General features: G+C 51.1%; 2 protein-coding genes across 2 annotated transcripts; both read right to left on the reverse strand.

The window, feature by feature from the left end:
- Window positions 1-2699: 2699 nt before the first annotated feature.
- Window positions 2700-4637, reverse strand: LOC136461081 (uncharacterized). Its single transcript, XM_066460537.1, has 4 exons — window positions 4266-4637; window positions 3374-3803; window positions 3096-3145; window positions 2700-2945 (listed from the first exon to the last, which is right to left on the reverse strand). Exons 1-4 carry the CDS (start codon window positions 4635-4637, stop codon window positions 2700-2702), a joined length of 1098 nt encoding a protein of 365 aa, XP_066316634.1.
- A 1009-nt stretch (window positions 4638-5646) lies between these two features.
- On the reverse strand, window positions 5647-13582 carry LOC136459236 (probable auxin efflux carrier component 9). The gene is made up of 5 exons (XM_066459115.1): window positions 12657-13582; window positions 12431-12516; window positions 12035-12192; window positions 5859-5935; window positions 5647-5713 (listed from the first exon to the last, which is right to left on the reverse strand). Exons 1-5 carry the CDS (start codon window positions 13580-13582, stop codon window positions 5647-5649), a joined length of 1314 nt encoding a protein of 437 aa, XP_066315212.1.
- Window positions 13583-16552: the final 2970 nt, after the last annotated feature.

Consider the following 16552-nt stretch of genomic DNA (forward strand, 5'->3'; position numbering starts at 1 on the left):
AGGGCGAGGTTTTAGGATGTATACTCTACTTAGTCTTGTGGCTCACGTCTACCCAATCCTCCTCCTTCATTCTGATGAGTGCGAAGGAAGATAAGTGCCTACAATACTGTCGATGTCTCTGTAGAATGTCAGGTTGATCACTGAACGTTGCCCTGTGCAGGGTATGGGCTGTAGTACAGTGGTTTTGACTTATTAGCCTCTCCTAGCCTTGCTCCGCACGCCTTCTGGTTCTTGTGAGTCTTCATCGGAGGGACGAGGGGTCGGAATCCGGCGTAATGCCGTGGTCAAGGCCATTTGACTTGGCGGACCTAAGGGGTTGGGAAGCGGGCGCCGCTCCCTTGGGTCCATAGCGTGGTGACGAAAAATCCGTTGTTCGTGGAGATAGCAAATTCTTTTCTGGAGCGTAGTGGTTGTCGTATATCTTCGTCGGGTTCTGTGTCCCAGGGCTAAAGGTGGCGCCTACAACTCTACAGGGCAAGGAGCACGCACCTGTACAACCTTTCAGGCTCTGCGACGCCCGGAAGGGTCTAAAGCACCTGTCCTGTCATCCCCTGGCAGTACTTTTCCTGCCAGGGCACAGGGTATGGTCCTTGGAGCCATGGTTGACCCGAATGTCTTATCCTGCCCTGTACTTATCATCTTGAGGGAATGGGGAGAAGTTGTCAGGTAAGATGAATCCAATCTTTAGATATGGAGCAGGGTGAGACTCGTTCCTTGCCGTCGGGCGAAATGGAGACCAATTCTTATCTCTCGGGCGAGATAGAGTTTATCCCTCGGCCCTCGGGCGAGGCAGAGTTATCTCACAAAGGCGTCGGGCGAGACAGAGATTAACCCTGAGCCCTCGGGCGAGGCAGAGTTATCTCACAAAGGCGTCGGGCGAGGCGGAACCAAACTCCTGTCACTCGAACAAGGGATGAAATGGCGCCCTTATGCGTCCAGAAGTTTTTTTACGTTCGGTGGTTATTGGTTCCACCTTCTGGGGTACCCCGGTATTAGGTCCCCGACACTATCCTTCCTTGATGCGTATTCCGGTTATCATCAAATCAAGATAAAAGAATCCGACCAGCTTGCGACTTCTTTCATCACCCCATTCGGCATGTACTGCTATGTGACTATGCCATTCGGCCTCAGAAATGCAGGGGCCACATACCAGCGGTGCATGACCCAGGTCTTTGGCAAGCACATCGGGCGAACCATCGAGGCCTACTGGCAAAGATGGCATCGGCACGGGCCCCGGCCCCCCCCCGAACATCTTCACCAGAGACCTCCACGAGCCTTCCATCGACTACGCCTCGGCGGCGGAAGAGGGCCCATCGGTCGAGCCCACCGCAGGGCCGAGGCCCCCTCTGTCACCGAGACCCCTGTGGCCGAGCCCGAGGCCATGGAAATCAACGCGGAGCCTCCCGAGGCCAACCAGGGCATGGACTAGCGAGTCTCGTTCCTTGATTGCCTCGTTCGAGGAGAGCTCCCTGCAGACAGGACCGTAGCTCGATGGCTTGCGCGATGAGCTAAAACTTACGTCCTCAGCAACGGTGAGTTGTACAGGTGAAGCCCATCTAGCGTCCTCCAACGGTGCATCACCACCAAGGCAGGCCAAGCCCTACTTTGGGACTTGCACGCGGGGGCCTACGGGCACCATGTAGCGCCTCGGACGCTCGTCGAAAACGCCTTCCGCCAAGGGTTCTACTGGCCAGCGATGGTTGCTAACGCACCAAGCTGGTACGCTCCTGCGAGGGATGCTAGTACTACAACGAGCGAAGCAACCGCACTGCCTGCGAGGACACACTCGACCAACTGGAGGAAGCCCGAGACGTTGCGCTGCGACACTCGGCCAAGTACCAGCAAGCCCTACGATGCTATCAAGCCTGGCGCATTCGAAGCCGAGACCTAAAAGTGGGCGACCTGGTGCTGAGACTGAGGCAGAGCAATAAGGGCTGCCACAAGCTGACCTCACCATGGGAAGGACCATACATCGTCGCCCAAGTGCTAAAGCCCGGGACCTACAAGCTAGCCAACGAGAAGGGCAAAATCATCACCAATGCTTAGAACATAGAACAGCTACGTCACTTCTATCCTTAAATTCCCAAGCATTGCATACATTGTTTCTCGAAATACAAAAAGAAGCGTTCTTTAGTTATAATTTTTTGAGAAACCCCCGAGCCCATCGATGGGGGATCGGCATTACGATAACGCTATAAGGGAGACTTGGCTCTACCTCTGCAGAGGTGCCCACCGCGGGGCTCGAACAAGACTCGGCTCTGCCTCTACAGAACCGAGCCTCCCTCGAGGGCTAAAAGGGGGGACCCCTCCCCTAAGTCTCAGACACCGTTTTTTAGTCGTTTTTCTAAAAAATTTCTACGCCAAACTCTCTCGCGTACTCTGACAAATCGATTGTAAAAAACCTAAGGGCCAAAAGTCTGTCTCAGGGCCAAAAGGCCGGCCGAGCCGCGAGACGGCCTACGCCCCTGGGCTATGGCAACTCCCTCACTACCTTTTGCCCGAAGGGCAGCTTAGGCTCTGAGGAAGTTTTTTGCAAGAGATATGTTCAAAGACAAGACAGAGGGCAGAGGCTCGGAAATACAATAAAAAACGATTAAAAAACATATACACACAAGTACTTTAAAAGGCCTCGACGGCCACAAGCGTCATGGTACAATGATGTAAGTCCTAATCTATTTACATGGCCCCTTTGGCCTAGGTTAAAATTCAGGGTCGCCAGCATTGGCGGTCGGCGTAGGAGGAACCACCTCCTCTTCGAACAACCTGGCCAGTGCCGTACTAGGGGTCTCAGCCGCCTCCACCAGCTTCATGACCTCCTCCTCGGCCTTCTCGTCATCCTTAGCCTTGACGTAACCGTCGCTGACGGCCTCGAGGTCGATGCCGGCGTAGTGCGAGGAGACGATGGGCAGGGCGCGCTTGACGCCCGTATGCAGCGCCCCCCAGAGCTGCTCGTGGACTCGGCCGCTCAATGCGATCTAGCGGCTCTCGAGGGAGCTGCCCGACTCGACCTCCCCCCCGGCCTCCAGGGCCTCGTAGGCGGTACGAGCGGCACTCTACAGCGTGTTGTGCTCCTAGATCTCGGCCTCGAGCACCACCTGCACTGCGACAGAGGCCTCAGCTGCTCGGGAGGCCTCCTTCTTCAACCCTGCGCCAAGACAAGCGGGATGGGGTTAGGCACAAAAGGAAACAAGCCGAACAAGGGCGAAGGCCTATGAGACTCACCCTCGGCTTTCGCCTTCTACCTTTGGACCTCGACCCGAGAAGCCTCAGCCGCCCTAGAAGCCTCCCTCTCCAGCTCTACGTCACGACGGGAGATAGGGGTCGAACGCAAGAAAAACAAATAAAACAAGGGGCGCGGCTCAACAGGACTCACCCTTGGCCTTTTCCTTCCAGGCCAAGGCCTTGACCCAGGAGGCCTCGGCCACCTTGACAGCCTCCGCCTGGGCACCTTTCGTCAGCAGGTGCTCGCCCTGCTCCACCTTCAGCTGCTCGGCGATGGCCTTGGCAGAGGCTGCCTCTTGTTCGGCCCAGGACCTGAAGGTGTCCCGCTCGTCGGCCACCCGGGTCAGCTCCTCCTCCAGCTCCTGGATCCGCGTCGCCAAAGGGGCGGCCCGCTCCCGAGCCATGGCCGCCTCAGCCTTCATGTCAGCACAACGAAGGCGGAGGTCCACCACCTCTACGCTCCGCACCGACAGAAGCTCATTAGCATTGGCGAGCAGGTCCTTCTGCTGCCGGAGCTGGTCCCAGACGTCCCACTCCCATCGGAGGAACATCGACTTCTCGAGGGACCGGGCCTCGAGCTCCTGGATAGGCAGAACAAACGTCAAGCACTACGAGAAAACTTGAGAAAAAGACGACACATCACAAGAAAAGAAAGCGCGTACCTAGGCAACACCGGGCAGGTTGTCAGCCACGACGGACAGCGCTGTTCGCAGCGACCGCTCCGCCAGCTGGCGGAATTGCTCGAGGGAGCCCCAGTGCCTCCCCTCGTCCACATCCTCGAGGGCGAACAGAGGCTCCCCCTCAGGGTTGTCCCGGCTCCGCCACAAGACACGCGGGCTATCCCACCCACGGGGCTCGGGTCGTACCCGGACGAGGGCCGAGCTCCCCTCGCCAGAAGGCAGAGCTGGCTGCTCCGCGGTGCTGGCCATCTCGACGTTCGCCACCTCCTTCCCCCGGGAAGTATCGTCGGAGGAGATTGAATGAACCTCCACCTCCCGGGCGCTCTCCTACGACGGCGGTGGGTCTTGGACCAGGGGCGGTACCGAAGCTTGCCCCGCCTCCGTCTTCGCATCCTGGGCCGCCGGCTCCGCCGCGCCCAAGCCGGCCTCCGCCACCTCGGCCTCGGTGGTCCTGGGAGCTCCAGCCTTCGCCACCTCGGCCTCGGTGGTCCTGGGAGCCCCGGTGTCCGCCACCTCGGCTTTGGAAGCCCTGGAAGCCCCGGCCTCCGCCACCTCGGCCTCGCCCTCGGTGGCCTCAGCAATTGAAGATGCCTCGGCTTCACCTGACTCGAGGGCCCTAGCCTCGCGGGGCGTAGGCGCCTCCTCCCCCGCCTGCTTCATGGCCGCCTCGGTAGCCTCTCCTCGGACGATTGGCTCCTTCGGGTCGGCCCTGGCCGATGCCGCGCCACGCTGCATGGTGGCCTACGCGTCCACCACCCATCGGGCGGTGGAGCTGGTGCTCACCTTGAGCGCCTTAAGTGGCGCCAGGGCGGGCGCTTCCGCCTGACGCTTCCGGCTAAAAACAAACCACTCACAAGGTCAGCATACGACCAAAGAACGAGTGGGAGATGCTCCGGACGCCCATGCGCATCCCGGACGTGGCCTCCGTACACCCCAGTTGAGCTTGCAGTTTTTTGGCTGCCCGTGTGTACGTGTTTGCCGACAATTTATTCCTTCAATTTCAAGAGGAGCAAAATTGAGTTTCGCCCAACAACTCGAGCCTGTTCGGTTGGCTGGTTCGTATCGTTGCTGGTTCGTGAAGAAGTACTGCTGGCTGGTTTGTGTGAGAGAAAAATACTGTTTCGGCTGAAAATTTATGATCGTTTACGATAAGCCACAGTCAAACGAACAGGCTGTCGATTTTCTTATCAGGGAAAATTTTTAGTACAAACCTTCTATTCGGCGTAATTATAAAAACCGCTTAGAAAAACATACGCAGGAGTTTTATTTAAAAAAAAATTGAGACTATGCACATCCACAGCGCATCTATGGATATACATTTTTCTCAAAATTTGAGATTCGAAATCAATCTAGAACAATCATATAAAAACAACAAATTTCAGGTGCATACACTAGAAGTTTTTTTTTTGGAACATAAGCTCTGCAACACGTAGGACGTGTTTCTGTTGCATGCCTGCTATACATTAATTGAGATGTTTTGGAACATGTATAAGGTACCATTCCTAAAAAGAACACATGTAATTAATTAAGCTAATAGCAAGCTACCGTCTACTGCTAGCTAGCAGACGGTGGTCGATCTTATTGATTTTTGGTAGCATCGTCAGGAGCATATTTCCCTTGCACCGTTGCGCTTCCATCTGAGCTGTGTAGCCAGTAGCCACCAATATAATTCATGTGCCCGGCCGCTTCAGATTTTGCACATGCGATCGGGCCCATTTCTTAATCGAATCAATCCATCACAAATTCAAAGGCCCAACAGTATGTAGTACACAATTGTGACGGGCAGCGAGATAAATATCCCGAGAATAACCCTGAAAGAGACCAGACCAAAACAAGGTTTATAATTCATCAGTCAGAGATGGAATTAATTCAGCAAAACGAGTTTATAAACTGCATTATTAAAACCCACAGAATAATTAACAGGACAGTAAGAAGCGAGTGGTGAAAGGTACAAACCCAGTGCTCATGATGTCGGCGTGGACCTTGTACTCCTCCGCATACACGAATGAGGTCACGGCCAGTGGGAGAGCCGCCTGCAATATATTTGCACGTACGCATGTGCAAAATGTGAGTTTTCAGACATGCATGCATGCTGCTACTGCTACTCCTAGCAGTGAAATAAATAAAAAAGGTTTTTTAAGTTAGGTTAAAAGACTTCTTCGCTCTCTGATTTTCGAATTATATTATCCTATTCCTACTAGTTTTGATTTCCTGGTACTGGTAGCTGTTCTTCTTCCGTACCCAAATAAACAAGCGTATTAAGAATTGGTTATTAATTGGTTTCAGGCCGGTCAACCTTACATTATTCGTTCACAGATGATCATCGAATGTGGACACACGATGTTGTACGAGCAAGTACTCCTAGCTAGAGATATATACTTGGAGCTGACTTTGCTTGCCTACCATGGCTCCGTTGCTTTGTCACATCTACTAATAAGCCCGGCGTATCGTTACTAGCACTGGTTAAATTTGCGTACGTAACGGCACCAGGTTTACGTGTCTCTTCGCTATGACCTATGCCTTTCTCTGCACTACAACTGGCTCTTTGCCGACTGCAATTTTCTTTGCCAACTATTTTTTTTCGACACTCGGCAAAGAGGTCCCTTTGTCAACTGGAATTTCCTGCAGTCGGCAAAGCAGGATTTGCCGACTGCCTGGCTTTGCCGACTGCCAGGCAGTTGGCAAAGAATTGCAGTCGGCAAAGGCAGGCCATGGTTGACGCCATCCACACCGTCACCTTTGCCGACTGCCACTCCGTCAGCAGTCGGCAAAGGCGCAGGCTTTGCCAACTGCCATCCTCCCTGGCAGTCGGCAAAGAATTTTTATTTTTTTTGATTTTCGATCCTAGTTTTTTGTGTTGCCTTGATACAGTAAGTACATGATATATTCCAAGTTTGGGATCATTTTGATTTATTTTGCTATATTTCGTAGATTTTTTCTGTTTCTTTGATTTTTTCCGGCAGCTCCAGATTTGAACTGCAGGTACATGAAATAATGGAATCCGGCGATTCAGAAAATGATATTCATGATGTTTGGAGCATGTTGAGGCCGTGTGCGGGGCCTCGCGTGAAATTTCGACCGTGTTGGTGTCGGAACACGCCGAGCCACGCGCGTGAAAAGTGTTTTTAAATTTTATAAAATCGAAACGGAGTCCGAAAATGACGAAACTTGACGACGTGTCTTGTCATCGCATGCGGAGGCTGTGGTAAAAATTTGAGAAAGTTTCGAGCAAGTGGCGACGTCGGGTGGCTAAAACCTGGATATCTCCACATGTGATAACCTTTGCCGACTGCCAGGGAGCAGAGCAGTCGGCAAAGTATTTTTAAAAAAAATTAAAAAAAATAATTTTTTGAAAAAAAAAATAATAGACCTTTGCCGACTGCGTCACATGCTGGCAGTCGGCAAAGGGAAAAAAATAAAAAAAGAAAGAAAAACGTCGCCTTATCCGCTCGGCCCGCCCTCCCCTCCCAAAAATCCCGCCCGCCTGCCCCAAATAACCCGCTCGCCCGCCGGCGCATCCCCCCCCCCCCCCCGCGCCCTCCCCCTCCCCCGCGCCCCTCCCCTCCCTCTCTCTCGCGCCGGCGGATCCCCTCCTCCTCCTCCCCCGGCCGCAGCGAGAAATAAACGGAGGAGCGGCTAACAAGAGCGGAGGGCCAAAACAAGGCAGGCGCCCCCCCCCCCCCCCCCCACCCGCGGTCCCTCCCCGGCGGCGCGGCCATCCCGGCGGCCCCCAATCCCCCGCGCTCCCCCCCCCGGTGGGCCACCCCTACGGCGAGTCCCCCCCACCCGCAGCGGCACCCCACGGGGGCCCCATCACGGCGCCGGCCGCCACGCCAGGCCCTCAACGGGATGCCCAGCCCGATCAGGCCGGCCAGGCGCGACGCCGCGTGCAGCTCCGGAGTCGGCCCCGCAGCGGCCGCGGCCTCGCCCCGAACCGCCCCGGCGCCGTCGCTGCCCGCCCGATCCGACGGGTGCCCCGCTCGTCCGCCGTCCGCGCCGTCCGCCGTCCGCGCGCCGTTCGCCGTCCGCCGGGCCTGCGTCCCGTCCTCGACCGAGCCCGTCCTCGCCTCGCAGTCCTCGCCTTCGCCGCGCCAGTCCTCGCCTCCCGCGCGACGCCGTCCCCGCCTCGCCGTCCTCGCGCGCGCCTCTGCTCCACGCGCCGGTGACGCCGTCCGTGACGACGAGGTAGTAGTACTACTAGTAGTAGTAGTTTACTTTGTTAATACCTGCTTATATTCTTCTGCATGGATTGGAAATACATTTGTGGTTGTCGGCCATCGTGCCTGACATGTATATGTGTTTGTCGGCCATCGTGCCGTCTTTTCTTGCAGGTTTGGTAACCTTCCCGTACAGGGGAGGTGCTGCCGAAATTTTTCGTTCTCACTAATTGTTTTTCTTTTTCAGGAGGGCTCCCATTGGAGGCTAGCCGGAGGAGCACGACTCGGCACTGCCCCGCTAGCCTTTCTTCACCGGCACCTGCGGTATGACCCCTCTTTCCGCCACATGTAGTCATAGGTCGCGTTACCCAGTTAGGCGTCTCCTGTCCGAACCGGATACGGTTGGAAGTATGCGTTCTTCGCATATGTATAACCGTATCCGTTTCGGATTGTCCACGTTATTTGGACAGCCCGAGGATGCGCAGACGAGGTTAGCTCCCATGTTCCGCTCCCGTCCGAGTCGGAGTTTCGGCAGGACCTCCCCGTTGTTCTCTGGATACACACTCTCCCCGCCGGGACGTGTATCGGGAGAACAGCGGGGAGGTGCTGCCGAAATTCCGTCTCGGACGGGAGCGGAGCATGGAAGCTAACCTCGTCTGCGCATGCTCGGGTGGGATTAGGACCTATCCTTCACCTATTAGATGGTAGGAGCGCGTTGTAGATGCACTTGCTGGTTTTATCACATGTTAACATTGCCGCATGACAGAGCATGGGTGACCGTGAGTGGATGTACTCGGGCTTCGCAAGTAAGAGCCACGAATGGATCAGGGGGACGACTGAGTTCCTGGAGCATGCATTTGGCCCAGCTGCTAAAGGGTCGATTCGGATGCCGTGTCCCTGCAGCGAGTGTAGGAACAAGAAGAAGAAAGTAAAGGCTCAGGTGTTGAGAGATCTGTTCAAGCACGGGTTCGTTCCAAACTATACCCGTTGGCGCCACCATGGTGAATACCATCCTATTAGGGACGAGGTGGTGTGACCCGTCCTCGAGGAGTATGATGGCAATGCCGGGATGGCAGACATGATGGCAGACTTCCACGAAGCACGGTTTGGCGAAGGAATGGATGTGGAGGAAGATCCGGAGGAAACCACGAAGGCCTTCTACGACATGATGGAGTCGGCACAGAAGCCCCTTCACGAGAAGACAAAGCTTACGCAACTGGATGCCGTCTCACGCCTGATAGGGTTGAAGTCGCAGCTGGGCATTAGTCGAGACGGCTTCGATCTCGTGTTGAGCATTGTTGGGGGACTGCTTCCGGCAGATCATGTCCTGCCAACGAACACCTACGCTACACAGAAGCTCCTTCGTGCACTTAAGATGCCGTATGAGGGGATCCATGCTTGTCCGAAGGGGTGCGTCCTGTTCAGGGGAGACCTCGAGGAAGCAAAAACCTGTCCGAAGTGCGATGCCTCTAGGTTCGTGTTGGTAGAAGGCTCTGATGGCAGCATGAAACAGTCTAAGGTCCCCGAGAAGGTCGTACGGCACCTTCCTTTCCTACCGAGGCTGCAACGGCTGTATATGACGGAGGAGTCCGCGAAACAGATGACGTGGCACAAGAATGGCAAAAGATACCATCCTGACAAGATGGTACACCCGGCGGACGGTGATGCATGGAAGCACTTCGATAACATGAATCCTATCAAGGCTATGGAGGCTCGGAATGTATGCGTAGCGCTGGCAACAGATGGGTTCAACCCGTTTGGAATGATGGCGGCCCCGTACACTTGCTGGCCCGTGTTTGTGATCCCCCTCAATCTCCCCCCCGGCGTCATGTTTGAACCTAAGAACGTGCTCTTGATGCTGATAATACCTGGACACCCGGGCGACAATATGGGTGTGTTCATGCAGCCGGTGTGGGATGAATTGGAACTTGCTTGGGAAGAGGGGGTACTCACGTACGACCGGGCTACGAAGAGGAACTTCAGAATGCATGTGTGGTACCAGTATTCAATGCATGACTTCCTGGCATATGGCTTATTCAGCGGGTGGTGTGTTCACGGGAAGTTCCCTTGCCCGACATGCAAGGCAGATGTGATGTTCACCTGGCTGGCCAAGGGCGGCAAGTTTTCTTCTTTCGACAAGCATCGCCAATTCCTGCCTGAGAACCATGAATTCAGGCTAGATGTAAAGCACTTCACAAAAGGCGTTCAAGTCACCGGCCCCATTCCGCAGGTTAAGAGCCCTGCCGCCGTCCTTGCCGACATACAGGCTCTCGAACCTGAGGAAACAGGTGGGTTTAAGGGATATGCTCGGGACCACATGTGGACTCATATATCGGGCTTGACTAGGCTCCCCTACTTCAAGGACCTTCTTCTTCCACACAACATCGATGTAATGCACACAGAAAAGAATGTGGCCGAGGCACTCTGGGCAACACTCATGGACGTTGGCAAAAAGTCGAAGGACAATGTCAAGGCTAGACTGGACCTGGAGATGATCTGTGATAGACCAAACCTGGTGATGAAGACCCCTGCGCCCGGCAGGAAATGGAAAAGGGGGCCGGCCGATTACATCCTGAAAAGGGCAGATAGGAAGGAAGTTCTGCAGTGGATCAAGACGTTAAAGTTCCCCGATGGGTATGCGGCGAATCTGAGCAGGGGTGTGAACTTGCAGACTATGAAAGTCTTAGGGATGAAGAGCCATGACTTCCACATATGGATTGAGCGGATCCTTCCTGCGATGACCCGGGGATACCTCCCAGAGCATGTGTGGCGCGTCCTGGCAGAGTTGAGCTTCTTCTTCCGCCAGCTTTGTGCCAAGGAGTTGTCTCGGGATGTTTGTGTTGAACTGGAGAAGGCTGCACCTCTGTTGCTCTGCAAGTTGGAGATGATATTTCCACCCGGCTTCTTTCTGTCCATGCAGCATCTGATCTTGCACCTACCGCGCGAGGCACGGTTGGGGGGTCCCGTGCAGGCCCGTTGGTGCTATCCAATCGAGAGGTGTCTAAAGCTTCTTCGGAAAAATTATAGAAATAAAGCCAAGATTGAGACTTCCGTGGAAGAGGCCTCCGTTCTAGAGGAGGTGTCGACCTTCACACAGGTGTACTATACTGAGAAGCTTCCCAGCATGCACAATCCAACCCCTCGTTACAACGCTGACGAGAACTCATCGATACTCAGCCTTTTCCAAGGGGATCTCGGGAGTGGAAGCGCAGGTACCAACAAGCAGTTGAACCATCAGGAGTGGCAGACTATCATGTTCACATTGTTGATCAACCTTGATGAAGTGATTCCTTATCAGAAGTAAGTTCTCAATGAGCTTGTTACCTACGCCGTCACTATCCTCCATCTATCATGTTACCTACGAGGTCTACAATTTACATATAAAAATTATCTTCAACCGACATCGTATTGAAGGGTTTTCTATTTTTTGAAGTTTGAGTCTCATCACGCGACAAAATTGTTTCACGCGTTCCTGTTAGCTGTTCTTCTTCCGTACCCAAATAAACAAGCGTATTAAGAATTGGTTATTAATTAGTTTCAGGTCAACCTTACATTATTCGTTCAGATGATCATCGAATGTGGACACAGGATGTTGTACGAGCAAGTACTCCTAGCTAGAGATATATACTTGGAGCTGACTTTGCTTGCCTACCATGGCTCCGTTGCTCTGTCACATGTACTAAGCCCGGCGTATCGTTACTAGCACACGGGTTAAATTTGCGTACGTAACGGCACCAAATTTACGCGTCTCTTCGCTATGACCTATGCCTTTCTCTGTCATGCAACGGGAAATCGCGGCTGGGCAAACGTCATCAACTTATATTACTGGACACAAGTAAGCACGTTCCCGTTTTAAAGATTCTTGCTGTTACTATGATGCGATACTATCGAAATTTGTTTTTGCTCTTCGTTCGTGCATTAATTTTTGTTTGTTTCAACAAAAATAAATACGGTATTGGGCTGTTGGTGGCTCACCTGTACGACAGCAATGTGCAGAAGGGTGCCGTGCATTCCTATGGCCAGCGAGGCGAGCAGCATGATGACCGGGCCAATCAGGAACTTGAGGAGCATGGAGAGCGAGGCGATGGTGTACCCGCATGGCACGAACCGTAGTGATATAGGTTGGCAAAAGTCTAAGCAAATCAAAATTAACGTGAACTCCCTCCGTTCCAAAATAAGCTAGTGATGTTTTTTTTACTTTTAGACTTCTTGTTTGACCGTTCATCTTATTCAATTTAAGTTAAACGGTCAAACAAAAGTCAAAAACGTCATTTATTTTTGTACGGAAAGAGTGAGTTTAAAAAAAAATCAAAAAATTAATTGTTGTTTAATTAAATCGTGACCAGATTTAGTTTTTAGTGAGATTGGGACCTGAAGCGAACATGCTCAGCCCAACTGCGGTTGTGTAGATGATGAACAGAGAGTCGCCAACAATTTTTGGCATCGAGAATCCAATCCTGCAGAGGAAACAGATTAGGGCAATCATTAGTGAGCACGATTGAGAAATTTAGATATACAGTAAAAATATGAAATGGCAATAAGATACTAAAAATATGATATGGTACTAGCTAGATTATTGAAGGGGCCGGAGACGCACTTGAATGCCATGAGAGACCAGATGAGGCCAAGGAAGCTGGCATAGGTATTCGGAATCTGGAGAAGCTTCTTCGTGGCCATCCACACGACGTGCATCACCGACGGCACCTGCGGCTGGACCGGCGTTGGCGGCGGGAGATCCACGGCCACCTTGTTAGCATCTCCATGGTCCTCTGCGCCCAGCTCCTTCGCGGCCGCCGCGCCGTCGACTGGTGCCGTGGTCGTCGACGCAACCGCCGCCGCTGCCACCACCTCCGTGATCTCAATGTTGACGACCATCTGGTGATGGCTACTACGGTCGGTGGCGGCATGACGATGAATACAGCTTCCGCCGTTTTCGTCGACGACCATACGGTCGTGATTATCGTCCGCCGCCGCCTGCGGCACTACGGCGGAGCTGATCTTGGCGGTGCCGTCCCGCGCCGCCATGAACTCGTAAAGGAAGATGACGACGTTGTACCAGATGCAGAACTGCATGACGACGATCTGCTTCATGAGCTCGCCCGACACGGACCCGTACATGCCGTTCAGGAGCGGCACGCCCATGATGATGGTGTTGGGCAGCGACGCCACCGAGAAGTTGGTCACCACCCACTTGATCGGCGACGACTCAGCCTTGCCGTCGCGACGGCCGCGCCGGCGGAAGTGGGACCAGAAGGCCCAGGCCGTGAGCGCGAGCAGCATGACGGCCTTCTGCAGCGTGTCGGCGGCGATGAGGCGCTGGTTCATGTGGTAGGGGTCGTTGGTGGAGACCATGTGGAAGATGAGCACGGGGACGGCGTAGAGCGCCACGAAGTGGTTGATCCCCTTGCACTGCTCGTCGGAGAAGGCCTTGAGCCACCGCACCGACGCGTAGCCCAGAACCGCCGCCGTGTACAGCGGCGCCATCGCCTCCACGACGTGGTACACCGCGGATCCCGGGATCATGGTGCCAACAATCTAGCGATCGACTACTTTATGTACGTAATAAACCAAGGAACCCTCACTAAACCCTCGTCGGTATCTGGTTCTTCGTCCTAGCTAGGTAGCTAGAACGAAGCAGTAATGCTGGCTTGCTGCTCTCGATCTTGTGACTGATCGATGCAAAGTGTGTTGTGGTATATATGTAGTGCGGGAGGCTAGGTTTTGCCTTGGACGTGTATATATAGTCACTACCGGAGATCGGCTCTTTGCCGAGTGCCAGGTGGTTTGCCGAGTTTTTTTTTTTTTGGGCACTCGGCAAAGCCTTCTTTGCCGAGTGTTTTTTTTGACACTCGGCAAAGAGGCTCTTTGCCGAGTGTTTTTTTAACACTCGGCAAAGAGCTTCTTTGCCGAGTGTTTTTTTTTTTGACACTCGGCAAAGAGCTTCTTTGCCGAGTGTTATTTTTTTTTGACACTCGGCAAAGAAAATTTCAAAGCATATTTTGAAGCAGTAAATTAATTCAAATGAAAAAGTTTTCAACTACAAAGTTGTATAACTCATCAAGATGTACAATGTTTGTTTTGATCTTTTCTTCATATGACAAAGTGAAAGTAAATTTGTTCACAAATCTAACATATCTCTCTTGTAGTTTATGAAACTACAAGCGAGATATATAAGATCTGTGAACAATGTTAGAACGACCATGTCGGATGAACAGATGACCAAACAACCAAAATAAACTTTGTAGATCTCGAAAAGTTATGAAACTTTGTAATTGACAATTTTTTGATTTGAAATCATCTTGTCATGCAAAACTGTGTTTGAATTTCAAAATTTTAAAATTCAAATTTTGTAAACGACCTCGGATGGAAAAACTTTCTAAACTAAAAGTGTAGATCTCGAAAAGTTATGAAACTTTGTAGTTTACAACTTTTTTATTTGAATTCGTTTAGGGCCTCAAACATGCAATTTACACTTGACAACAAAAACTTCTTTGCCGAGTGTTTTTTTTTTACACTCGGCAAAGAGCTTCTTTGCCGAGTGTTATTTTTTTTTACACTCGGCAAAGAAAATTTCAAAGCATATTTTGAAGCAGTAAATTAATTCAAATGAAAAAGTTTTCAACTACAAAGTTGTATAACTCATCAAGATGTACAATGTTTGTTTTGGTCTTTTCTTCATATGACAAAGTGAAAGTAAATTTGTTTACAAATCTAACATATCTCTCTTGTAGTTTATGAAACTACAAGAGACATATATAAGATTTGTGAACAATGTTAGAACGACCATGTCGGATGAACAGATGATCAAACAACCAAAATAAACTCTGTAGATATCGAAAAGTTATGAAATATTGTAGTTGGCAACTTTTTTATTTGAAAACATCTTGCATGCAAAACTGTATTTGAATTTCAAAATTTTAAAATTCGAACTTTTCAAACGACCTCGGATGAAAAAACAACCAAAATAAACTCTGTAGATCTCGAAAAGTTATGAAACATTGTAGTTGACAACTTTTTGATTTGAAAACATCTTGTCATGCAAAACTGCGTTTGAATTTCAAAATTTTAAAATTCAAATTTTGTAAACGACCTCGGATGAAAAAACTTCATAAACTAAAAGTGTAGATCTCGAAAAGTTATGAAACTTTATTGTTTACAACTTTTTTATTTGAATTCGTTTAGGGCCTCAAACATGCAATTTACGCTCGGTTTAGTATAATATATTAGAAACTAAAACGGAATCCATACACAAGTGAGAGTGTGGTGTAGTGGTAGAGGAGTTATGTGCACAGCGGGAGGTCTCGGGTTCAAATCGCGTTGGCCACGTAGCCATGAAATTTACGCGAAAAATGTCGGAGATGGGTGGGCGCTGGCCGGTGGGGGCCTCCATCGGTAAAAAAAAATATTTTTTTTTTGGTAAAAATTCCCATTTTTTCGGGTTTTTTCGGTTTCAACTTTGCCGAGTGTCGACACTCGACAAAGGCTTTGCCGAATGTCCGACAAAAGACACTCGGCAAAGACGCCTTTGCTGACGGGTTATTTGTCAAGTGTTCTTTGCCGAGTGCAGCACTCGGCAAAGCCTTTGCCGAGTGCAAATTGAGCTTTGTCGAGTGCAGCATTCGGTAAAGCCTTTGCTGAATGCAAATTTAGACTGATTCTCGTAGTGAGTGGACAATTGGGAAGTACGTGTGAATGTCAATCTCTACTTACGTTCTTTTCTGGACGGAGGTAGTACCTCGCGATCCTCGTTGTGAATGCAACTGACGATCGGTGGTGCTTGACGGACGACTCTGCAACTGCAATGTGCATATGGTGGTGCCAGGGTTCGCAGGTTCAATTCGCCGATGGTTTTGGGTCGCGGAAAAGGACTCAGAAAACCAGCAAGTAAAAAGCCAGCTAGCTGCAATTACAAATACAAATCAATGCATGCGCACGCACTGGGACTGGCTAGCTGGTTAGGGCCCGTTTAGATGCCGAAAAATTTAGTAAAATGACACTGTAGCAGTTTTCGTTGTTATTTGATAATTAGTGTCTAATCATAGTCTAATTAGATTTAAAAGATTCGTCTCGTGGATTTTGTCTAAACTGTGTAATTAGTTTTATTTTTTATTTATATTTAATACTTCATGCATATGTCCAAAGATTCGATGTGACGAGAAATCTTGAAAAATTTAGTATTTTGGGAGGAAACTAAATGGTACCTTAATGGAAATTAGCTGGGTGCTGAAGCCACTAGCAACTCAACAAAAGTGAGTTGTGCGTGCTCGTGCTGGGTACAGCGTTGTGCTACTTAGAGCAAGGTTAATAATACAGTCGGCTTGTTGGCTGTAAGGTTTTTTTGCAGCTTTCTCTCAGCCCACTCATACAGTAGTTAGCTCTTTACAGTTAATACATGGTCCACTTGTCTCTCTCACAGATTTTTTTGGTTTTTGTGTCCAAACCGGCTGTAAGTTTACAGGCCGCTTCTCCTCTCTCTGTTCCCATCTCTCCTCC

Source organism: Miscanthus floridulus, chromosome 6, assembly GCF_019320115.1.
Source record: "Miscanthus floridulus cultivar M001 chromosome 6, ASM1932011v1, whole genome shotgun sequence".
NCBI classification, from domain to species: domain Eukaryota; kingdom Viridiplantae; phylum Streptophyta; class Magnoliopsida; order Poales; family Poaceae; genus Miscanthus; species Miscanthus floridulus.